Source organism: Ursus arctos, unplaced genomic scaffold (genome assembly GCF_023065955.2).
Source record: "Ursus arctos isolate Adak ecotype North America unplaced genomic scaffold, UrsArc2.0 scaffold_17, whole genome shotgun sequence".
Taxonomy (NCBI): domain Eukaryota; kingdom Metazoa; phylum Chordata; class Mammalia; order Carnivora; family Ursidae; genus Ursus; species Ursus arctos.
The window spans coordinates 46,106,768-46,132,508 of NW_026622841.1; the positions used below are offsets into that span (position 1 = coordinate 46,106,768).

Below are 25,741 nucleotides of genomic sequence, written 5' to 3' on the forward strand. Positions count from 1 at the left end.
GAAGCTCGAGGAAGTGGAGCAGCCCAGGACTGCTGCCAGCTGCTGCCGGACATGAAATTTCTAAAGTAAAAGGAAGCCTTAAAACACACCTTATAAATTTCCACTCCCTTTCACCTATTAACGCCTTCCCCATGCAGCTGGGGCAGCCCAAGCGCAGCACACAACAGGGTGTAAGCTAGAAGGCATCTTTTTGGCTTCCCACCTCGGACACCTAGCCAGAGAACAAACCCCAGCATGTTGGCTTCCCCAGGCCGGAGCCCTGTGCATCAGGCTGGGAAGAGCCCAGGCCCACAGGACTGGGTTCCCCAGATGTTCCAAAGGAGACATGAGCAGAAGCAGCTGGGGGCCCAAACAAAGGTTAAACGCGGTGGGGGAGATGACGAAAGAGGAGAATCATACCAGTATGACGGGCCTGCTGTATCCCAGACCAACATTTCCAGCCCACAGCTCCAAAATTGTTCTAGGGCCTACCACATGCAAGGCGTAACCATACAGTTGACTGGCCGAAGAAAAGATGGAAGCCTTAGATGTCAAAGATCTGGGTTCTCATCTCGGCCAGCGCCGGGCCTGTGAAACCACCTACATAGGCTGTGCAGATTCAACGAGATAGAGGCCAAATGCCCAGCCCTGAGCACAGAAATGGGGCCTGGGCACAGAAAGTTTCCTCTGACGTATTGCAAAGGCTGGAAGTCCGAGCAATGACTGCGACTGGTTTTACAAGTGTCCAGACGGAAATAACACAAAAGAAAGCGTTTCACGATTTCAGATCGAGAAATTCTGGTTTTTATATATTCATAACAAACCCAACATAGAATATCTCAAGTTCACTATAAAAGGAAGATTTCAGGTTAACTATGGCAATGTCTTCCCAGCTTTCATTTGTATATGAATCATCTGGGGATCTTGTTAAAATGCAGATTTGCCCTCTAGTAATCTGGAGTGGGACCCAAGAGTGCACGTTTCTAAGAACTCCGGTGAAGCTCAAGTTCCCAGAGCCCAAGATTTTGAGCAGCAAGCTTCGATGGCATCCCTTAAACAGTAACAGACACATCCAAGGAAGGTATAATTTGATTTAAAAAGGACATCCCAAGAGAATATCCATGAAGTAGTATATGGAACCACTCTGGCTAGTGGGGTTTCTTAAAGGGAGGCACACCTGGGAAAGCCAATGGCGTTCTTGTAAATAGGCCCTGGGCCCTATTCAAATGAGTTTGTACTCTACATCACACGGTCTAGGCAGGTGAAAGTACTCTTTAGTGGTCAGAAAAGCAGCACGCGTCTGACAAAATTCTCGAAAGCAGCATGGTGTCGAAAGAAAGCATCCGAGAATATTTCAAGTTCATGACCACTCCAACAGCTGTGGCCAAGCTAGACTGTTCAAGGCCTTTCTTAAATCCCTGTTTGACCCATTTACCTCCTCTCTATACATTAAATTTCAGCTGTTTCTGTTGACAGCTGTAATAAAAAAAAAAAATGCCTCTACCCAGTTGCCAGATATGGATAATTCCTAAGTAGTAAGACAAATGTGACTGTCAGGAAGCATTTTCTATTGACTGACTCATCTTAACAAGTGTGCTGGGGGGTGGGAGATCCATAAAACATCCAAGGGGTTCATATTTATGGGACTGGAGATTAAGTTCTGGCTATTCTTTGGATCAGAAATACTAACACAGTGGCGCCTGGCTGGCTCAGTTGGTGGACCATGCAACTCTTGATCTCGGGGTTCTAAGTTCCAGCCCCAGGTTGGCTGTAGAGAGGACTTAAAAATAAAATCTTGGAAAAAAAAAAAAAAGAAAAAAAGAAAAAGAAAGGGATAGTAACACAGAAGATCTTCCATAGCCCCTGCAAGGAGATTCTTAGAGACAAAGTGTGAGGTAATCTGATCTCCAGCTGCTGTTAGCACAGGAACACATCTGCCTACCCTGAGACACAGGCCAGCCTTGCACACTGGCTTAGAATAACATGTATGTTTATTACAATTCCTGTCATGACCCTCTGGCCTGGCTGGGCTTACGCTCAAACTATAGAGTCATTAAGAGCCAGTGTGTGATGTCAAGCGGTAACAGCGAGCTGCCCAGAAACTGCTGAGTATGCACCAATCACCCAGAAAGGAAGGGATTCCCCTCCTGTGCACTTGCCCGCTAATGGGGAGATGCGTGCTCTGACAAGAAATACCAGGGCCAGACGGTCACCTGTGCCCAGCATCGCTAATTCATCCATGCAATCACGAGGCTGCCTCTGTGTTCCACACCCCGCCCTGCAGCCCATGTGCAATCACACTGTTAGTCTACACACCAGGCAGGTCATGATTTCACCCTTTGGGTAAGACGACGACTCAGAGCAAATTTCTGGAGGAGCCTGGCTTGTTTTTCCCCATCTGTCCGTTGGGGGAGGAAGTGAAGTTTTCCAATAGGCCCCCTTCTTACTTAGGCCAGAAAAAATGCCTGAGCTTCCAGAAGAGTAGTACAGGAGAGGGGTTGTAACAGAAAAAAATGTTCTCCTTTCTCATCTTGAGGCCTGCAAAATGTTTCCATTTCGGAAGGGGAAACTGAGGCCCCCAGAGGTTACAATAACTGAGCCAAGGCGAGCCCGTGCGATAACTTCATAGGAGGCCTTATTAGCTACCAAGGGAGGGTCCTCCCTCCCAGGAAACAGGCCTGCATTTCTCTACTGCTCCCCACGCAGGTTCTTCTCCAAACTCTGGTCCCACTGCTGACACAGACCTAATTCCCAACTGTCCTCTGAACATGTTGACAAACTCCAGCCATTTCCTTCACAATAAGCAAATGTCCAACATTTCAGATTTCTGCCAAGATGCCTAAAACCTGCAGATGACTTAAGCTGGCACATGCAAGCTTTTTAACTAACTCTAGCAAATTCATCTTGGAATGGAGAAAAATCCTCAAGCCCTATTTCCTGCCTGTCCCCAAACTCCAAGGCCCGTCGCAAGGAAATGTAAGGGTTTTCCATTTCTTAGGAAAGCAAAAGGAAAACGCCAAGTGTTCCTGGAACACGGCACTACTTTGAGGGCAGGCAATAACTCCTCTCAGGAGGGATTCAGCGCGTGTCTTCAAGAAGCTCAGGCTCACACGCGCCAATCAGCCACCAGCCGGACCCACTGCTGGACTTTGCGCCCCGCCAAGTCTTGTCTGGCGTGGGAAGAGCGCGCTTCTGGGTCTGGACAGGGTTTCTATAAGTTCGTGATCTCCTCTTTGCAATGGGAGGTTTGGGTGCGGCTTTTTAATGGGGTCCAGCAACCCCCAACTCCGGACTCACAGTATGAGCGTGATGTTTCTGCTCTGCGAGTGCCGGGCTCATGCACACACCTGTGAACACACACTCCATGGTGACTCTGCCTCTTTCGCGTGCCCTCGTGGTTTGGAATTTGGGCCAGAAGCCAAGGGATCCGGCGGGGCGCGGGAAGGTGGGAGCGACCGGTGTCCCGCAGCCAAGAGCCGGCCGGGAGGGACGTGGGGGTTAGGTGCGCGTCGCGTCCTGCATACTCACCGGGACCTCTGCAACTGTTCCAAGGCGCTGGTACTGGCCCCCTGGCCCGGCTGCTCCAGGGAGCAGTAGTTCTGCGAAGTCTGCCTGGAGAAGGCGATGGGCAGGATTCCCTGAGTGAACGAGTTGAGGCGACCCCGACTGCTGCTCCCACTCCCAGGGGTCCCGGAGCCCAGAAAGGCGGCCGCCGGCACCTGCACGCTGGAAAAGGCATCGTCCTCCTCCAACTCCTCCTGCCCGGCGTCTCCGGGCCCGTCGGGCAGCTGCGGCGGAGCGCAGGAGGCGAGAGACGCCGGCCGGGGCGGCTGCAACAGCTCCCCCGACGCCCGGCCCGCGCCCAGCGGGCTCACGAAGCCCCTGGCCGCCCCAGGCCCGGGCCCCGCGGCGTGGCCGCCGGGGGCCAGGGGTGGCAGCGGCGAGGGCTGCGGGAGGCAGGGGCCCCATCCAGCTGCTACCGCCGCCGCCGCCGCCGTGCCCGCCGCAGCGAGCGCGTTGCAGCCGCCCCGCTCCGCTGTGGCGAGCAGGCTGTGCCGAGTCCTCGCGCCGCAGGCGCTGCCGGCGCCGGGTTTGGCCGCGCCGCTCTCGTCGCCGCCGCCCCACTCCTCGTCCTGCAGCGGCGGCCGTCCGTCCAGCGAGATGTTGGTGAGGAAGGAGAGGGCAGCCTGGCGGCGCCGTGGGTCCATGCGCGGCTTCCTGGGGGGCTCGGGCGGCGGCGGCTGGGCCGGCGCGGGCTGGGGCTGCGGCGGCGGCGGCTGCTGCTGCAATCCGCTGGTGCCCGCGGCGTCGGTGCCGGCGCTGCTGCTGTTGCTGCTGCTGCTGCAGGCGGCCGTGCCGGCGGTGGCGGCCGCGGTGGCGGCAGTCGCCGCCATTGTGTCCGTCTGCGGCGATATTTCCGCGATGCCCGGAGAGGCGAGCGGGGCCCGAGTGCTAAGCGGCGAGCGCGAGCGCCGGTGACCCGGGCTGGGCAGGGCGCGGGGCGCGGGCGGCGTGCGCGGCGGCCCAGCCCCCCCGCGGGCGGGCCATGCTCGCTCCTCGGTGCTGCCGCCGGGGACGCCGCCGCCCCGGCCCACGCGCGCGGCTAGCTAGCCGGCCGGCGGGCCGCTGATCGCCAGGTCCCGGGCCCTCCCCGCCCCTGCGGTCTCCGGCTGCCCAGCCCGAGAGTCCGTATTTATAGGTGCGCGCGCCCTGCGCTCGCGCTCCGAAGCGCTCTTTGCAATAACACAGTATCACGTGTGGGGAATGAAACCTGGGAGGAAAACAAAGCCGCAGGCGGCGGCCGCGGAGGCAGGCGGCGGGAGGCGAGGGGCCGGCGGAGGAGGAAGAGGAGGAGGAAGGGAAAGCCGAGCGGGTGGCGGGGCGGAGGATCTGCCGGCGGTCCAGGTAGCCCGAGCTTCCTGCGGGGAGTTGGTGGCTCCCTGAGCGCACGGAGCAGGCTGAGGGAAGCGAGCACGTTTCGCCGCCGCGCCCGCACGGGGAATTGAGGGTGCGAGCAGAACCCCGGAGTCGCGGCTTGAGGATGTGTTCCCGGGAGAGTTGTGGGTCTGCAGGAGTTACTTGGAGGGACGCTGAGATTTGGCCCACGAGCTTGTTAACTGGACCCCGCGCTGCCGTTGGGCCCTGAGAAATAGGTCCTTATTAATAGTTACACGGGCAGGTCCACAGCCCCTTATGTGGATAGCCCCACCTTAAAGCTGTCACTTAACCATTAAGGTTGTGTCTCATTCATTTGCAGGCCGAGGGTGCAGCCCCTGAGATAAATGCTCACCCCTCGGTGCAGAAGAGCCCAGGCGCATTTGAACGTCTTCTGTGTGGGCAGACTAATTTACACACCCATCTGATGGTGCTGTCACTTTTCATCCCTCTCTTAGCAAAGGCCCACGTCAATTTTTACTCTATGAAGACCGAGATAAGCTATGATGGCCTCACACCTTTTCCCCCTTGTCACCTTGCACATTTTGTGAATTATGATCTTTTTATCCCACATAAACTGGGAACAATATGGACGATTACTTTCTGTAATTTATTTCATAAATATCCGTTTGGCTCCTACCATGTCTTCTCTTCAAGATGGGTACCTGCCCAGGGATTCGATGACCGGTCCAAAGCAGCAACTCTGGACCTGGGAGGAGCCAGGGAATGCTGTACCCGGGGGGCCGAGCCCCAGCAAACGCCTGTGTTGGCTGAGGCGGGTGGGGGGCCAGGGTCTGAAAAATGTGTACCGGTTTCCCTGTGCGGTTTGGGTGACTTACCAAATGTCGTAAGGAACAATTGCCACACTTTATTAAAGCTCTGCGACATCTAAGACACCTCTCTACACTTTTCTGAAGAAGAAGCAATGTGTTTAAGATCAAGGGATTAATTTAATTAAAGGTTTAAATTTAGCCCTGGAACTAATGGGTAACTCTACATTGAAATTCCACTCCACTTCAAGTTCAGGAAAGTAAATTGAGTAATGTGGAGCAAATACACCAGAGATGTGCAGCCAACGGGGAGTATATGAGATATGGGTGAGTTTCAGGTTGCCTTGCTTAGGACAAACATGGCACGTGGCCCTTTGCATGAACAATTGTTCGTATTTTATGCCATTTTTAGGCCTTTTGAAAAAGTAGAGAATGGGATCTATTTATAGCAGCCTTATAAGCAGCAGCTAAGTCAAAGCTTGGTGACCAGCTCTGTGAAATTTCATTAGGAGTTTAATTATTTTGTTTAACTAACCACCTCGAAACTTCCAAGCAGCTTTATTACAATTAACTTAATTTCCATGACCACTGGCCTGGGTGTGCCCGCGGGCAGTGTTAAATGGAAGACACCAGCTCCGTTCTTGTTAAGTAACTACTTTTTTATTACAAAAATGATTAATATTTTTTATTACAAAAATGATTAATGTTAATTGCACATTTAGAGAATAAGGTAAGTAAAGAGAAGTTTTAATAAAAAAGCATCACTAACAGTCTCATCTGCTATGCAGATAACTGTTAAACTTTTTATTAGTGTCCTGTATTTTTAAGCAAGCCAAAGCACGCTGCTCTCATGTCTTGTGATTTTTGCTTGTTGTGTTATGATCATCTTTTCATTTAGAATATTCCTTTATAGGGTCATTTTAATGACTGCATAGTGTTCAGTTCAATGGAGAGATTTTAATTATTAAACCTGTACCTTATATTGAACATTAAGGTTGTTTCCACTTTTGCTTTTATAAAGAGACTGGTGATGACTTCCTTTGTTTTCTAAGTCTTGCTATTGTCCAGTATCTTCTTAGTTAAACAGATGCTGGGGCCAATGCAGTATTATGATTTTAAGGCTTCTCATCCAGAAAGGTTGTTGCCGTTTGCTTCGTTACACTCTTGCCAGCAATGTCAATTTTTTCATCAATCTTCATTTCTTTGTCCATCTAACTCTTTGTCTATCTTAAGTGGCAAACATTGCAGACTAATTTCAAATATTCATTAAAGCATCAAACAAGAATCAATATCTTATTTAACCTCCACTCTGTTCCTGTGATCAATTCTCTTATAGGGATCATGAGAGATATGGTTTATTGTTTACCTACTGTGTGCCGGCCACAGAATATTTCTATTTCCAGTCCTTTGCACTCTGCAAGGAGGCGGGGTGGTGTGTTATTATCAATATTTTACAGATGAGGCTCAGAAAAATTACATAATTCGCCCAATGCCATCTAACTCATAACTGGGCGCAAACACAAACCTGTCCGATTCTAAGGCCCATACGTGGTCCTGCGCCCTCTGCTGGTGAGGACGTTTTATGGGGAGGTATCCATCTTCGATCTTATGTTTGTACTTTAAGAGTCGACTCACCATGGAAAATAGTACGAACTTGGAAGGAAAAGGATCTGAGTTTCAAGTCTCTTCACCTCTCCAAGCCAATTTCCTCTGCAGCTTATTCTGAGGTACAAATGAGACTGCTTGAGCAGCATTTTATAAACCTTAAAGTACCTTTAAAAATGTCAGTTGTAGGGCGCCTGAGTGGCTCAGTGGGTTAAGCGGCTGGCTTTGGCTCAGGTCATGATCTCCGGCTCCCTGCTCAGTGGGGAGTCTGCTTCTCCCTCCGCCTGCCTGCTGCTCCCCCTGCTTGTGTGCTCTCACTCTCTCTCTCTGTCAAATAAGTAAATAAAATCCTAAAAAAATAATAAAAAGTAAAAATGTCAGTTGTTATTTATATCAGCCCAATCTACCTAGTTCCTGAATTATTCCAAATTTACTTATTTTTCACCTATGAAATCACGAAATATTATTGAGGAACTTCTATGTACATAGCACCCCCTTGTCACAAAAGCAAAAAAAAAAAGTGTGGCTCTTTGCCCTTGTGTCCTCTATAGTGAAAATAGTGGAAAGCAAAGCCGAACCTCAGGACACATTTAAATAAAAATGTGAGGCAGACTCTGATTAAGTGATCAAATGAGCAATCAGACTGGTACTATGAATGTTAATCAAAATTATTATTTGAGGTCAGGTCTTCGGGGGAGGCCTCAGCCAAGAGCCAGAATTTCTACTGACCTGGGTGCTAAGGAGGGAAGGGGGAGGACACTTTAGGAAAGGGATATTCTGCCTACAAATTCCTCACGGATTGCAGGCACCCAGGACTAGAACTTGAAATGTAATTCATGGTCTGCCAAGCTTTTTTGCATTTGGGGGGGGGTCTCCCCCTTCCTCCCTGCCCCCGTTTACTTTAATATTGCCCCTTACCAGTACCCATTCTAAAAACTTTCTTTGCATGCATCAACTGTTTTGCTCCACACATATGGGAGTCAATTAAAAAAAGAAAGAAAAAGAGCCTACAGGTAATCACTGACCCTTTAAAAAAAGGAATTCTACCGCACAAGAAGTCTGAAATTAGCTCCGAGGTGACCGTGGGTGTCCCTCATCACAAAAGCCAACGCTGTGGTTCTGCTACGGGCTTGGGCGCTTCCAGACTTGGGATCTTTGGCGGCTCCAGCTTGGGAAAATGACAAACTTCTTGCATTGGCTGCTTCACCTGTAAAGGTAGTTTTCGTAATATTTTACCTTGCAGAGTTGTAAGGATTCATGATAATATAAATGATGGAACTAGCGGAGTATCCTAAGTAGGCAGTCTTATTAGAAAAACGCGAAATATAGAAGGTGCACACGACAAAGGCTGTGATATTTTAGGTCCCAGGCTTTTGTAGTTTGCACTAGTCCCTCCAGGGAGGGAGGCGGGACCACGAGAAACTTCAGATGCCGGCGCCGTTCAGATCAGATTGTGTTCCTGCACGTTCCAGAACCGCGCCGTCAGAACTCCCAGCAGGCCAGTGCGTCTAAAGCAGCAGCAGAGTGACTGTGAGAGACCTGCTGCTTTCCTTCATCAGATCAAAGTCAGATCGCCAGGACCTGAAAAGGAGCATGCCCAGGAGGTGGTCCTCGACACCCCAGCTCTTCTCCCTGAAAGTCACCTTCCCCGTGGGGACTTCTAATCATTTCTCTCGGCCAGAGAGACGGACAGCGAGAGGAGGGGTGTCATTGTTTTCCCTTTACAGTCTGGTGCACTTTAATTTCCTTCCTTAATTTCTCCAGGACATGCGAGACCAGACGCGACACCTAAGTGAGAATTAACTAGAAGCTCAGGGATATATAACGCGGGAGTGAAGTCAGCGAGTGCCATGCAGCCACATATGTGGCTCACAAAATGTGACTTACTCATAGTCCTCATCCTAGTAATTCCTGAACGCCAATCCCGAGCTAGGTTCCGGGTTAGGTTCTGTGAGCACCAAGGAGAACAGGATGTGATCCCGACCTGAAGCCCGCCAGCGAATGGCAGAGAAGCCACACCCACATTGTCACCAAAAGTACATCAAGTATTTAGAAGAAAGAGCTGTGTGCACAGGGTTCAACTAAACCCTAGCGCACCTCCTAGAGCAGAGGCCACTTCAGCCCTTGCCCCTAGCACCGCCCACCCGACACCCTCCTCTCCCTACGGAGGACGGCCCAGGGCAGAAGCGTTCCCGCTACTCGCTACTCGGTTGCAGTTGCCATAGTGCGATCCTCCAAGTCTCCCCATCCTGCCTGCAGTCCTGCCCTTCCCTCCGTGCTTGCTACCTGCAGCCCTCCACGCTGTCCACCCCTAGGCCTACGTAGGAGCATTTTGCCTCCAGACCCCACACTATATGGAGGAAAGAGAGAGAATGATATTTGACGACAGTCCCTGCCTAGGATGACGTAAGGCCTCCAGGCTCTTGTAACTTGTCTGAGAAGCTGAGAGACATAGGTGATGGGGCACGTCCACGGGCTGTATGAACAGTCACGTAAGCCTGTGTTACTAATTTTTTAAGGACAATGGTTCAAGCCAAGAATGGATTTAGATACTTGTTAATCTGGGGAGATATGCTTCAGAAAAACCCTTCCTTATCGCCACAGTGTTTTTAGAGTAGATATTCAAAAACAATAGTGCAAATGTCTTTACTCCTCAAATTCCTCTGATCCATCAGAAATCTCAGTTGGAGGCAGCCCAGCCAACTGTGAAGGAGAAGGGATAGCCATCTAGGGTGAAGTGGCCTACCCCACAAGCCCACCATGAGAAGGGCATGGCCAAAGGACCCAGGCTTGAGTTTGTCAATCCCAACCCTCTCACTCACCCCGTGACCCCGTGAAGCCTCAGCTTCTCCACCCGAAGGCTGAAGCAAGTCCTATCTACCTTGCATGGTGACTGTGCAGATTAGAACCAGGACATGCGTAAAACATCTCCCAAGTGTCCAGCACTTGGTGGTTGTGAGTGGTGGCTGTTGTCATTATACAAGGAACCCCAGAGAAGCACACTGTTGAGCAAGTGCGCAGAGGACATGGTAGAAACCTGGTGTCAGACTGTGTTAAGAAAATACATTTCAGATGTTTCCATGAGATGTCCTCAGTCTTCCAGAGGGCATTGTTCATGCCCATAATGCCACCCATCATCCCACTGCAGAGTTTTTATGATATTAGCATTTTAAAGAAAAATCAATGAATCTTCCTTGTTGTATTACCTTTATACTTAAATCACAGCAAACTCTTAGTTGGATTTCCTTTGAAATTAAGCCATTTTTAAAAAATTATACTGGTATGCATGCATAGCCGGCTCATGAACAAAGAAGAAAGCACTTCTCATGTAATCCCAGGGGCTAACCACGCCACGGACATGTGGCCTGCATGCACAGGCCTGCAGAGAAGGCCCCTCTAAACTCCGAACAAGCAGGCCGGCCTACAGGGCTCTATGTCTCCCCTAACAGCGTTGCTTTATAGCGTCTGCATTTGTTCAGGTCATTGTCACATCAGAGTGACATCAGATTCTGGGGGAAACAGCTCTACTTTGCCTGCCACCGGGTTCAGCGGGACTGATTGGTGATCCGTTGTAACCCCGACTGTGAAGTGGACAAATGATATGAGGAGACAGCTCACAGAAGGTGAGATGCAAATGTCTGGCAATCATTTGGAGGAGGGACTATTAATGGGGCGCCTGGCTGGCTCAGTCGGTTCATCCATTCATCAGTTCATCGTCTAACTCTCAGCTTCAACTCAGGTCATGATCTCAGTGTCTCCGCACTCAGCTGGGAGTCTGCTGGAGACTATCTCCCTCTCCCTCTCCCTCTCCCTCTCCCTCTCTCTCCCTCTCCCTCTCCCTCTCCCTCTCCCTCTCCCTCTCCCTCTCCCTCTCTCTCTCCCTCTCCCTCCTCCTCTGCTCCTCCCCACTGCGTGTGCTCTCTCTCTGTCTCTCAAATAAATTAATAAAATCTTTCAAAAAGAAAGAAGGAAAGAAAGACAATTAAGAGTGATGGACACTCATACTGCTGGTGGTGTTGATTGGAACAACCTTTCTGGAAAGTCTGGCAGCAATATGTATAAAGAGCTTTAAAAAGTTCGGGATTGAGAGCATGAGCTTTGGGGTCATCCCGGCTGGGTTGAATTTGGGCCCCACGATCATGGCTTCGAGCGTATAGAGCAGATAACAGATGTGCTTCAGTGTTGTCATCTGTGAAATGGGGATAATACCGACCTCAGAGTATTGTTATGAGGATTCAGTGCATAAACAGTGCAGTAAATGCTGAGGTTCCCTGGGTGGCTCAGTCGGTTATGCAGCTGCCTTCAGCTCAGGTCATGATCCCAGAGTCCTGGGATCGAGTCCGGCACTCCCTACCCAGCAGGGAGTTTGCTTCTCCCTCTGCCCCTCACCCCACTCATGCTCTCTCTCTCTCTCTCAAATAAATAAATAAAATCTTAAACAAAACAAAACAGTACACTAAATGCTTGGTAGATGGTAAGCACTCCAGAAATGTAGTTGTTGTTTTTTGTTTTCTTATTTTTTTTGAGTAGGCTCCATACCCAATGTGGGGCTTGAACTCAGGGCCCTGAGGTGAAGAGTTGCATGTGCTACCAACTAAGCCAGCCAGGCGCCCCAGAAACGTAGGTATTATAATAATCCAAGCTATCGAGAGACAAGGTCCAAGATCTATGCACAAAAATACTCATTACAGCATTCGTTTAAATAAAGAACACTTGAAAAAAGTAGCCCTAAATGTGAACATTGTAAATTATGGTTTACTCAAATAATGGGATATTGTGCTTCTGTTTTTGAAAAAAATTATCTTTACTGAGCTTTCTTAAGGACATGAAAAATGTTTTTTGGAACAATGCTAACCAAATAAAGCAGAATAGAAACCAGATAGATCACTGTAGCTCCACTTTGTAAACAATATATGGAATTGTTGTTTTTAAATACTAATATGTGTCTAAAGGCTACATTGTGACCAGAAGTTAAACCACTTGCTAGCAGGATTATGGTGATTTTTATTTGTTTATCTAAGTATAAATAAGCATGTGGTCATTGTAGGAACTGCTTCTCAACTAACAATTTTTATTTTTTTAATTTTATTATTATTTTTTTAAGATTCTATTTATTTGTCAGAGAGAGCACAAGCAAGGGGAGCAGCAGGCAGAGGGAGAAGCAGGGAGCCTATCATGGGGCTTGATCCCAGGATCCTGGAATCACGACCTGAGCCAAAGGCAGACGCTTAACCAATTGAGCCACTCAGGAGTCCCTCAACTAACAATTTAAAATAATATTTTTAGGGGCGCCTGGGTAGCGCAGTCATTAGGCATCTGCCTTCGGCTCAGGGCGTGATCCCGGCGTTATGGGATCGAGCCCCACATCAGGCTCCTCCGCTGGGAGCCCTCTTCTTCCTCTCCCACTCCCCCTGCTTGTGTTCCCTCTCTCGCTGGCTGTCTCTCTGTCAAAATAAATAAATAAAATCTAAAAAATAAAATAAAATAAATATTTTTAAATGTGTTGAAGTAAGTTCTAGAATAGAATATGCCCAAACAAATGGTGGCATTATTACGGACTTTTTCAGATTCTTTAGGAATAGTAGGTGGCATCTATCTTTCTCTGCCATTGTTGGGTAGGAAGTGGTTGAAGGAAATGCCTTTTGGGGACAGGGCTGAATATGAATGAAGGATAAGAAAGGCAAGGACACTTGGAAGTGACCGGCAATGAGGAGACCTGCCAGGACAGCTACATTAAAAGATCTGTAGCAGTCAGTAATGGGAGCTAAGGTTGAGAAACAGTATATAGGGCCAGATCATGAAAGCCTGAATCTAAAATAAGGAATGTGAGGAGCGCCTGCTGACTCAGGGGGTAGAACCCGCCACTCTTGATTTCAGGGTTGTGAGCTCGAGCCCCACGTTGGGTATAGGGATTACTTAAAAATAAAATCTTAAAAATAAATAAATAAGATAAAATAAAATAAGGAATTTGACCCTATAGGTAGTAGAGAGCCATAGATGATTCTTAAATAAGAAGTAATGTGTGTAGGGGCGTCTGGGTGGCTCAGTCGTTAAGCGTCTGCCTTCGGCTCAGGGCGTGATCCCGGAGTCCTGGGATCGAGCCCCACGTCAGGCTCCTCCACTGGGAGCCTGCTTCTTCCTCTCCCACTCCCCCTGCTAGTGTTCCCTCTCTCGCTGCCTGTCTCTCTCTCTGTCAAATAAATAAATAAAATCTTTAAAAAAAAAAAAAAAAGTAATGTGTGTAAAAAGCCAAACTGGCAGAGCATTAATTTGGCGAATGTGCATTTGGGGTTGAACAGAGAGTCTGAAGGAGTGGAGAGGGTTTTTTATTCATTCTTTCATTATACGTTTATCCATTCAGCATGCATCGAGCTCCTCGTCTATGCCAGGCTCTCTGCTAGGCCCTCAGAGTAAGGCAAGGTCCCAGGCCTCAGGGAGTTAACAACCTGCTGAGAAAATTGGGGAAACAGAGCAAAGGGAACTAGGGTGGGTTCCCTTTTACGTGCAAGCCCCGGAATAGTCATTTCTACATATTAGTTTATTGATTCTCACCACAGCCCTGCTATTTATCCTCTCTTAGAGATAAAGAAACAGGCTCAGAAAAGTTAAGCATGGTGACGTGCCTCTGGTCACACAGCTGATCCCTGGAGAGTTCCTTCTGTAATATCTTAGGGTGGGGGTCTGCGTCAGCAGGGAAGGGCCAAATCCTAGAGGTCAAAGAGGCCCCACAGAGAAGGTGATATTTGAACTTGGACTCTAGTGTACATGTGAGAAGGGACATTTTGGGTCATGCAAAGGCATGGGGGCAATAACGTTAGGACTCTATTACAACAGGCAGTAAAACTTGGAGTTGGCAGAGAGAATGGAAAAGTAGGGTCAAGTGCAAGAGACATTAAGCAGAAACTGGCTTCCAGATTTCCAACGGTGGGGGGTGAGGGTGGGGCGCAGCTATAATTCCTGAAAGAACCAAGAGTACTTGAGGGAGAAGAGAACACGCGAAAGCAGGAAATGTGGGCTAAATTTTGGTCTGATTTCTTGTCCTATACTATCACACAGTGGCCTCATGGAGAGGCTAAGATCTTATGTTTCTAAATCACAACTTTGTCTTTATCACATTGAAAGAGAAGTAGACTTTGAGTTTGTCCTGGCACAGTCTTCAGTGTGGTTATAGATGGGCTCACGAGGTGCATGGCTGAAGACACTGGCCGCGGGAGGCAATCACGCCCTCCATTGGCCCTTTGAGACACAATTCAAAGCCCAAACTGCATTCTGGACTCTGATACACCTGAGCGAATGCTAGGGAAACAAACCCTTCCAGGATCAGACCCTGTTCAGCCATTTCCTAGGATCCCTTTCATTGCAGGTGACAGAAACCCTGTCCAGGCGTCAAAGTGGCTTACAGAGAATTTGTTCTAAAGATTTGGGAAAGTCTGGAGGAAGAGCAAAACAGGGGAGCAGCTAATGCCCAGCCAGACACCCAGAGAACCGTGGATGTGAATGCCCGGGGACTCTCCCTTTCTTGTCCCCTAACCTTCTCTAGTGCCTGCGGCAGGCTCGTCTCCCTCTCCAGATTGGGTTCCTCTGCCTTTCTCCAGGGGCAAGAAATGTGGCCCCTTACAATTCCCACCTTTATAACTTACAGAGCCTGTCCCTCTAGGTTTCCATTTTAAATTTACAGAGAAAGACTGATTGGCAAAGCTCGTGTAGAGCAGGGCCCCCACCCCGTCAGCTTGGCTAACAGGTGTAGGCTGCTGGAGGAGGGTGGATGGTGGGGGGCGGGGCAGCCAGTTCCCAGAAGAGAAGTGCAGGGCAGATAAAAACAATAGGGGTCTAACCTATTGGGGCACTTATTAATTTCTCGAGGCTTAATTTTCTTGCTTGGAAAATGTAAATACACATTTGCCTTGGAGGTTCTTAGGGAAGATCAAGGAGGATAACAGACGTCCGTGATACTCAGACTTCCCACCAAGCGCTCCTGCAGACAGAAGAGAGCGCTCCTAAAGACCGCGACAGCCTGAAGGCTTTGAGGTTTCTTTGAAGTTCTCTTTTGAGCTCAAAACTATATGAGCTAGGGGCACCTGGGTGGCTCAGTCAGTTGGGTGTCTGTCTTGGGCTCAGGGCGTGATCCCGGCGTTACGGGATCGAGCCCCGCATCAGGCTCCCTGCTCAGCAGAAAGCCTACTTCTCCGTCTCCCTCTGCCATTCCCCCCACTTACGCACTCTCTCTCTCTCTGTCAAATAAATAAGTAAATAAAATATTTCTAAAAAAATGTATGAGCTATGGGAATTTAGCATATGATAAAATTGACATCTCAAATCAGTAAAGAGAAGATAAATCATTTAGTCAGGAATGTTGGGACAACTGGGTTGCTAGCTGGAAAGAAAAAAAAGATCCCTCACAGTTTATACCAAATTCAATTCCCAACAGAAGAAAGATTTAATTGCAAAAAATGAAACCATGAAAGTACTTCGGAAAGTGCTAAAAACTCAGAACACGGTTTAGCTCAGCCCTGCAAGTCCAGCACCCAAAGCAGTGCTTGGCACACTCAGACCTTAGTACATTTTGGAGGTATGAATTAATGAGAAAATAGTTTTAATCACCTTAGGTAGGGGAGAGGCCTAAGAATGGGGAAAAACCCAGGAGCTATGAAAGCAAAGGTAAATTCAGCTACCAAAAAAAAATTACAAATGACTATATGGTGGGAGTAGGGGTGGGGAGGGACCAAACTAAATCAAAAGACAAACATTCTGAAGGGAAATATTTGTAATTCAAATCACAAAAGGTACCTTCCCTAAATATTTAAAGAAATCCTAAATATTGATAAGAAAAAAGCCAACAATCCAATAGAAAAATGGGCAAATGTATGAAAAAAAACAGTTCCCAGAATGAGAAATACCAATGGGTCTCAAACATTAAAAAAAAAAAAAAAAGAGGGGCGCCTGGGTGGCACAGCGGTTAAGCGTCTGCCTTCGGCTCAGGGCGTGATCCCGGCGTTATGGGATCGAGCCCCACATCAGGCTCCTCTGCTATGAGCCTGCTTCTTCCTCTCCCACTCCCCCTGCTTGTGTTCCCTCTCTCGCTGGCTGTCTCTCTCTCTGTCAAATAAATAAATAAAATCTTTAAAAAAAAAAAAAAAAGAGGGGCGCCTGGTTGGCTCAGATGGTGGAGTATGCGACTCTTGATCTCGGGGTCATGAGTTTGAGCCCCACGTTGGGCATAGAGATTACTTAAAAAAAAAAGAAAAGATACTCAAACTTCTACATAATTTCAGAAAAGCAAATAAAAATTCTAATGAGATACAAGTGTTTATATATCAGATTGGCCAAGGTCAGAAAGTTTGAGAACACATTATTGTCTATTGCGTATTGGCTAAGGGGTCAGATACTCTGATACAGTGTGGCTTGGAAAAGCTCTTCTGGGGACAAGTGGACCCTACAGCATACCCTGTGATCCACTTCTAGGAATTCTTCCTACGGATATACCAACACATGTACAAATGAAAAACATTCAAGGTCATATCTGTTGTAGCGTTGTTTATCCCAGGAAACTATCGGAAATTACCGTCATAGGGCTGGTTAGCAAAGTCTGGCCCACCCATACAATGAGATACTGTGCAGCTGTTAAAATAATGACATAATTCTTTACGAACATGTTATGAAAAGGTCTCCGAGATGTAGTGCTATCTGAAAAAAGCAAGCTGTAGAGTCGTGTGTATTTTATGCTAGCATTCGTACTATACAAAAGAAACGACACCACGTACATAGGTACTTACTTGTACTCCCTATAGATTACCTCCTGGAGGCTTTGCGGGAACCTTGGTTGCCTCCTGGGAGTAAAGCCACGTGGTTGGAGCACAGAGGACCACATTCTCCTTCTGAAGTCTTTTCAAATTTTGTCTCATGCACGTATTACCTCTTCAAATACTAAATTAAGAAAAATGTGTTAATTTAGCACTCTGCTCCACAATATCTCCACGATTGATGTAATGTTCAAATGTCTTAAATTACTTACCTTCCACTAATTAACTTTCCCTCTCAAATCTTTGAGTGAAATTAACATTCTGGAACGATGACGCATTCATCCCAGGACTCTGTCTCTTGGGCACACCAGCAAGTATCCCCTTTCTGAAGAGAACTTTGCAGAGTGTTTGGCACATCGAGCAGCTGCCCTACAAATGCGAGTTCCTGTCTCTGTGGGAACGGAACTGTTCCTGGGAGGGGCGCCCTGGAGGGAACCCCTGCTCCATTGGCAAGAACAGAAGGCTGAGGAATGTCTTATGCCGTAAGCAGGGCCTTGGGAGACATTATCCGGTGAAATCCAAGGTTATACAGGGCCCACATTCTTTAGCCTAGCCCGGGGCTGGCACATCTAGACACTCCAGAAAATATGAACATACCAAGAGTTATGGGATCTCGCCTGAGGGAGTGACACCCAGAGGACAAGGGGGAGAAAGCTGGCATTTCAGGCAGAGAGAACAGCTTACCTTTGGGATGAGAGTGGAAGGGAAGGAGGCCAACTGGCAAGACCAGGGGTGCTGAGCGCACAGGGCTCCCACCTGCCCCGCTAGGAGCAGCAATCCGATGTGGGTAGACAGCTCAGGGCATCACCTGTGATGACGGTCACCTGACAGTTATTTTATAAAGTTCCAGGAGCTGACAGACAGGAAAGAAGGGTTTGGGTTCACATCCACTTGAAGGTAATTCACTTCTCCCTTTGGGAAGGGAGAACTCAGGGTAGGATGGAGCCCCTCAGCCCGGGGGAAACTGACATTGAGTGGGAGGTGGAGACACGGTCTCAGCCTATCAGATCCAAAGCCTTATGATCCCCCTTCATCATGGCCAAGTGAGAGCCACATGTAATAGAAGGTTGTAATCCTTTATCCAGAATCCAAAAAGCTTTGAAAATCCAAAGTTGGTCTTTTTTTTAGTTTTGTCAGCAAAATCTGCCCTGAGCTCATCTGAGGCTACATATAGACTTTATTCATCCCACGCTGTCTATTTATGTTTTACTGTAGAAATATTAGTGTACTTGATTATGGAATGCTGTTCCAGACCCCACTGAGGGGTTATATAATATATCATATGTGCACCACACTACTTTTCTAAAATCTGGAAAATTCTGAAACACATCTCGCCCCAAGAGTTTTGGATGAGGAGTTGTGGTCTAATATAATGGACCAACCCACATAATGTTTAAAAATAAAAGTGATAGGGGCACCTGGGTGGCACAGCGGTTGAGCGTCTGCCTTCGGCTCAGGGCGTGATCCCGGTGTTCTGGGATCGAGCCCCACATCAGGCTCCTCTGCTATGAGCCTGCTTCTTCCTCTCCCACTCCCCCTGCTTGTGTTCCCTCTCTCGCTGGCTGTCTCTATCTCTGTCAAATAAATAAATAAAATCTTTAAAAAAAAAAGTGATATAATGGCCTTAAGGGTAAAATGAAGAAGAAATAGGACTAGAAATATTTAATAATACAATGTCTATTTCAATATATAAGTGCTAGGGCAGGACTACACTGGAAAGACCTAAAAAATGAGTTGGATACTTGCCCCTAAAGGTAGACTCTTCTGAATGTGGCAATTCAAATGCAACTGAAGCAAACCTTAAGAGACTCTTAACCATAGAGAACAAACTGGGGGTTGCTGGAGGGGCGGGGGGGGGGGGGTAGGAAATGGGCTAGATGGGTGGGGTATGAAGGAGGGCATTTATTGTGATGAGCACTGGGTGTTGTATGTAACTGATAAATCACTGAATTCTATACCCGAAACCAATTTTACCGTGTATGTTAGCAAACTAGAATTAAAATAAAAATTTGAAATAAAACAAATGTAACCGATAAAGTTTTATATAATTTTTTGCAACTCAAATAATAGGAATGGCATTGCCTTGATTTTCCAAAATGGAGCACGACTCTAGGTAAAGTTCCATTTTTTTTTAATGTTTTTTTATTATATTATGTTAGTCACCATACAGTACATCCCCGGTTTCCAATGTAAAGTTTGATGATTCATTAGTTGCGTATGACACCCAGTGCACCATGCAATACGTGCCCTCCTTACCACCCATCACGGGTCTATCCCATTCCCCCACCCCCCTCCCCTCTGAGGCCCTCAGTTTGTTTCTCATAGTCCATAGTTTCTCATGTTTCATTCCCCCTTCTGATTACCCCCTTCTTTATCCCTTTCTTCCCCTACTGATCTTCCTAGTTCTTATGTTCCATAGATGAGAGAAATCATGTGATAATTGTCTTTCTCTGCTTGACTTATTTCACTTAGCATTATCTCCTCCAGTGCCATCCATGTTGCAGCAAATGTTGAGAATTCGTTCTTTCTGATAGCTGAGTAATATTCCATTGTATATATGGACCACAACTTCTTTTTTTTTTTTTTAAGATTTTTTAAATTTATTTATTCGACAGAGATAGAGACAGCCAGCGAGAGAGGGAACACAAGCAGGCGGAGTGGGAGAGGAAGAAGCAGGCTCATAGCGGAGGAGCCTGATGTGGGGCTCGATCCCATAACGCCGGGATCACGCCCTGAGCCGAAGGCAGACGCTTAACCGCTGTGCCACCCAGGCGCCCCCCTGGACCACAACTTCTTAATCCAGTCATCTGTTGAAGGGCATCTCGGCTCCTTCCACGATTTAGCTATTGTGGACATTGCTGCTATGAACATTGGGGTGCATATGGCCCTTCTCTTCACTACGTCTGTATCTTTGGGGTAAATACCCAGTAGTGCAATGGCTGGGTCATAAGGTAGCTCAATTTTTAACTTTTTAAGGGACCTCCACATTGTTTTCCAGAGTGGCTGTACCAACTTGCATTCCCACCAACAATGTAGGAGGGATCCCCTTTCTCCACATCCTCTCCAACAATTGTTGTTTCTTGCCTTGTCTATTTTTGCCATTCTAACTGGCGTAAGGTGGTATCTCAGTGTGGTTTTGATTTGAATTTCCCTGATGGCTAATGATTTTGAACATTTTTTCATGTGTCTGTTAGCCATTTGTATGTCTTCATTGGAAAAGTGTCTTTTCATATCTTCTGCCCATGTTTTTGATTTGTTTATTTTTTTCTCGTGTATTGAGTTTGAGAAGGTAAAGTTCCAAGTATAAAAAAAACACCGTCTCCCTCAATTTACTCAATAGTTGCATTCCTGGAAAATCTGGTGCATGTAAAAACCATGCAAAATTACTGTGTGTTCGTTTGTAAAACATAATTAGGTTTTAGGCTCAGATAATTATCATGAGGTTTTCACTTACAACATACATTTTAATGAGACATTTGAAAGTGATTCAGGATACAGAACAATTCTTTGTTGTGGGCCACTGCCTCACACATGGCAGGGAGCCTAGTGTGTGTCCCTGGCCCCACGCATTCGCTCTCAGCACTGCCCCCAGACCAGACCATTTGGCAACCAGCAATGCCCCTCACATTTCCACAAAGCCCATTTATGGTGGTGCCCCCTGGGAGGGGGACACCACTCATCCCCAGCTCCGCTGGGAGCCTCCGGGTGGAAGAAGTCAGCAGGGGCTGGCCGATGAGCCCGTGGAGTCCCAAGACAGGCTTTGGTCCAGCTGGGGGACCCTGCAGTCAAGTCTGGACTGAGAAGTCTGTATTCGAAAGACCTTGTCTTCCACAGAATCTAAGTCTCAGGGATATAGACTGGAATTGAACACCTAAATTCCTCATCAGATGTGCCAGCATGGAGCCGTGGAGCTCCAGGTGGCAAACCTACAGGTTTGGACCTTAAGCATCTTTCTCCCCTGCCTGTGAGATGGCGCCTTCTGGAATGGGCTGATGGGCCACGTGGTCCGTGGCAGATCGGCCTGGTGGGGTGTCAGGCAGCCCGTGGGTGGTGTGCCCCCCTTTATGAGTCACTCAAAGTCTTCATGTATCTTAGTGGTTAACAGTTAAACACAGCAGGGTTGCCTGGGTGGCTCAGTCGGTTAGGCATCTGCCTTCGGCTCATGATCGAGGTCCTGGGATCGAGGTCCTGGGATCGAGCCCCACATCGAGCTCCCTGCTCAGTGGGGAGCCTGCTTCTCCCTCTCCTTCTGCTGCTCCCCCTGCTGATCCACCGGGATCACGCCCTGATCTCTCTCGGTCTAATAAATAAATAATTTTTTTAAAAAAAGAAGAGTTAAACACAGCAGCATTATTCACAATAGCCAAAATGGTAGCACCCAAACCTGAGTGCCCATCTGGGGTGAATGACAAACGAGCGTGTTGTAGGTGTGCAATGGAGTGTTACTCAGCCTTGGAAAGGAGGGGAATGCTGACACCTGCTACAACATGGATGACCCTTGAGGACAGTCTGCTAAGTGAAATAAGCCAGTCCCAAAAGGACAAGTACTGTATAAACCCACTCCCCAGAGTGGTCAAATTTGGAGAGACAGAAATTGGAATGGTGGTTGTCGGGGGCTGACGTAGAGGAAGAGGGAATGGGGAGTTGTTTTTTAATGGAAACAGAGTTTCAGTTCTGCAAGATGGGAAGAATTCCGGGGATGGAGGGAGGTGATGGCCACGAAGCAGTGCGAAGGTACGTAATGCCACTTTCAAATGGTGAAAATAGTCAATTTCATGTCATCTGTATTTTACCACAAATAAAATGTAGGTAATAAATTAGAGGAAATGTAGATAGTGAAATTTAGAAAAAATAAAAAGATAAGGCTCTGATGAAAGACTGGGGGGGTCAAGAGCTGGCTCAGCTGCTCACCAGGATGTGGTGGATCTTGGCCAAGCTAACCTCTCTGAACCTCAGTTTCCCCATCTGTGAAACAGGAATAATGGTTGTGTTCTCCTCCTGGGGGCCCGACGGAGCTCACTAGAGATGGTGTGTGCAAACCACGGGGCGCAGCCCCCGCTGGGCACAGGGTCACGGTCAGCACCCAGGAAGTGTGATGATTATCGTGTGTGTGGCTATTTCATACTCACTGCTCTCCGACTCCCCTGTGGAAGCATTTAGGGCATTAGGCTTAACAGCAAGGTTAGAAGGACACTGACGAAGAATGACTGAGGACCCAGGGGGTGCACGTGTAACCTTCCTGAGTCTTCCTGCCTGTGGCTCAGCATCCTCCCAGGCCACAGCCAACGGTCCTCAAGGGCACTCTGGGCAACTTCACTGTATGTAGAGAACAGTCCTTCTTAACTGACCCCCGAAGGGACACTTCTCCTTAAATTTAAAATCTCTGCTTGTCCTATGTAGACTCAGGGGGAGAGTTTATAACTGTTGTTGACAGCAGTAAAAGTGCATTTTCTTTTATCTTGGTTAAACAATAATTTGATTGGAAAATGCTTCCCGGAGCAGTCATTAATGACTGGTTGGAGGTAAAGCCAAAAGCACTTAACCCAGAAAGTTGTGAGCTACCAGGAAACGTTAGACCTAGAGGGGATTCACTACCGCTACAAACTCTGAGATTGGTAGGAAGAATGAGAGAAAAAGAAAAACGTAAGCAGTTTCTTTTTACGCCATGAAAAGTTTAAAAATGGAGCGTTGTGTTGCCATAGACACCATTTCTGGCCCTGGGCGGCTCTGGGCTGTCCTCCACGCTTGCATCCAGCCGCTCAGCAATTAGCCACGGTTTTCAGCAGGGCAGCTGTGCCTCCCAAGTACCTATAATGAATATCTGCGGCTCCAGGCTCCTGCGGAAATCCTCAAGCCTTCACTTGTCACCGTAATTTCCTTGGGAAGTGTTTCTAATTACACATTTCTTGCTGCCTGCCCCAGGTCAAGTCTTCTTGTATACAATATGCGAATTGCATAAAACCACAAAGCAGCTGGGGTGGGGGGTGGGGCTTGCTCCACCCCCTGGAGTGGTCCCAATTGCTATGTGGTGGTTTTTAACTTAGTAGTTAAGCATTGCTGGGTGTAATAGGGCGTCATTTGCATGAGCAAGAACAACGTTAAAGGAATAGCACGTGCCTCATTCTTCATAACTCTGTAGAGGTTAGAACCCGTTTCTGCAAGACCGCTCTATAATCATAGAACTTCCAACTCGTTAACACACGGACTGTTTAACTATTATCGCAGGGTCCTTGTGACGAGGGACTTAACTATTTTGTGTGGTTCCCTGGGACCTGCCATTTAGGGAACTTCTGGCAGTTTCGTTTCCTGGAGGTGAAAACATCATTACCTTGGGACTCTTAGTTTCTGAAATTCTCCAAGATATAAGACAGCATTCACCAAATACTTTCAAAGGAAACCAAAGTCAAGTTAAATCTAAATCCATACGCTACCGTTTGGATGTTAAGTTTTCTTTGAGGTTGAGTAAAATGGAGGCTCCTTTAGTTCTTGAAGAAGGGGCACAAATGGTTTTCTAAAAGCCACTTGGAGGGGAGGTGCCCAGGAGGGGTCTGTGGCCACCACCCTCCCTGCCCTGCCTTGTGTTAGGGAAGACTGAGCACTCGAGGGTCTGGAGGTATTTTTTTTTTTTTAAGATTTTATTTATTTATTCGACAGAGATAGAGACAGCCAGCAAGAGAGGGAACACAAGCAGGGGGAGTGGGAGAGGAAGAAGCAGGCTCCTAGCGGAGGAGCCTGATGTGGGGCTCGATCCCACAACGCCGGGATCACGCCCTGAACCGAAGGCAGACGCCTAAAGACTGCGCTACCCAGGTGCCCTGAGGCTTTGGAGGGCCCTGAGGGTCTAGAGGTATTGACAAATGATCATCTTGGTGGGACTGAGGAGCTGGGCTCAGTTGAGCCCCCAGGCAGTGTCCACAGGAGAGGGCTGGTTCTGGCCCCAGGGTGCAGCTGATGGCCAATGCGAGAAGCTGTTCTGACCCCACTTCCTAAAGGAATTTCATAAGGAAGGAGCAGTTGCTAGCAACACAATGACATAGGCTCTAGGCTTCCTTCTGTCCACTGGCTCCTCCTTCTCCCATCCTCTAAATGTTGAGTGCCCAGCGTTCAGTTCTGGACCTCTTCCGTCTACATTTGCTTCCTAAGAGATCTCATCGAATTACAAGGCCCTAAATAAATACCCTCTGTAGGAAACTGTATTTTCCAGAGTCGGCTGCGACAATATTTCCATCCTACGTGCTTTTCTATAACGGGATCTTCACATGACCTTGATCAAGAGAAGGGGTCTGTATCTACTACCCTCCCACCTCACGTGGAATCTAGGCAAGCTGTGACTCTCTTGTAGCCCACAGAATGAAGTGGAAATAATGCTGCATAACTTTCAAGGCTAAGTTAGGAAAGATGACGCAGCTTCTGCTTTGTTTGTTGGTATAATCACTTTACAGCCCGAGCCGCCATGTAAGTAGTCCAACCATCCGAAGGCTTTCGCGCTGTAAGAAAGGTCAAGCTACATGGAGAAGCCAAGTATTCCAGTTGACAGCCTCTGCTAGGTCCCAGTGAATAGACAGCCTGTGTTGTCAGATGTGTAAGTAAAGATGCTTCCATGTGATTCCAGCCCCACCTGTCATGTTGCCTCCAGTCCTTGAGATTTCCAAGCCGAGACCCCAGAAAGTGTGGTGTAGAGACTAAACGTTCCTGTTGTGCCTGTCCTAAATTCTTACCCCACAGGTTGGTGGGCAAATGAAATAGCTGTTTTAAGTTAAGTTTTGGGGTCGTTTCTTACTCAGCAATAATATCCGGAACACCATCTCTATGCCATGATTCCCATATTTGTATCTGCAGCTGAAGCCTCTCTGAGCCCTAGACTCACATTCCCACTTTAGTTTTTCCACTTGGATGTTTAACAGGTTTGTCACACAACATGCCCGGGATCAAAATATTGACTAACCCGCCTTGAAAAGCTGCTCTTCCTCGGGTGTCTTCATCTGAGTAAATGACACCGTCACTCACCCAATACCCAACTACTCAGGCTAACAGTCTAGACGTTGTCAGTGATGCCTCTCCCTCCCAACTGCCACCCAGTCCATTAGCAAACCCCATGAGCTATACCTTCAAAGCATTTCCCAGATAGGACTGCTTCTCACCTACTCCACTGCTATAACCCTAGCCAAAACCACGTCATCTCTGTCCTGGGTTATGGCTGTAGCCTCTGATCTGTTCTCCCTGCCTCCACACCTGATCTGTTGTCCCTTTCCCCCCCAACCAAGTCTCCAGGAGCCACGATAATTGTCTCAAGATGTAAATGACATCACGAGCCTTGACTTCTCCTGTTTACTTGTCTCACTGTTAGCCAGGAATCTGACGGGGGCTGTTGGTGAGACCTGTGTGGCCTTCGTGTGGCCTGAACTTTCTCACAATATGGTGGCTGTGTTCAGAGAGCAAGCGTCACAAGAGAGAGAAGGAGAGCCAGCTATGGGTGCTTTTTAGGACTTAGCCTTGGATGTCACACAGCCACACTTCTGCCACATTCTCCTGGCTGAGGCAATTCTGGAGGGAATGGAGACTCCATCCTCAATGAAACCTGTTACAGTCACATCCTAAGAAGAGCATGTGAGATGGGATATACGTTAGTACAGCCATCTTTGGAAAATAGAA

At 47.8% G+C, this 25,741-nt stretch overlaps 1 protein-coding gene and 1 long non-coding RNA gene across 3 annotated transcripts in view; both read right to left on the minus strand.

Annotated features, from left to right (window-relative positions):
• CABLES1 (Cdk5 and Abl enzyme substrate 1) overlaps positions 1-4,458 on the minus strand; it is a 120,768-nt gene extending 116,310 nt beyond the window's left edge. The window contains exon 1 of the mRNA XM_026496085.4: positions 3,508-4,458. Within this exon, the coding sequence (XP_026351870.2) occupies positions 3,508-4,373 (866 nt within the window). The 5' untranslated portion in view covers positions 4,374-4,458. The remainder of the gene's footprint in view (positions 1-3,507) is intronic.
• A 1,867-nt stretch (positions 4,459-6,325) lies between these two features.
• LOC123000867 (uncharacterized) overlaps positions 6,326-25,741 on the minus strand; it is a 49,312-nt gene continuing 29,896 nt past the window's right edge. The window contains exons 5-8 of one of the 2 annotated variants that reach the window (XR_008959717.1): positions 17,302-17,897; positions 17,063-17,213; positions 8,315-8,496; positions 6,326-7,639 (exon numbers count right to left, since the gene is read on the minus strand). This is a non-coding gene — a long non-coding RNA (uncharacterized LOC123000867). Of the gene's footprint in view, positions 7,640-8,314; positions 8,497-17,062; positions 17,214-17,301; positions 17,898-20,229; positions 25,684-25,741 lie in introns of those variants that run through there. The other variant, XR_008959718.1, reaches the window with a different exon arrangement.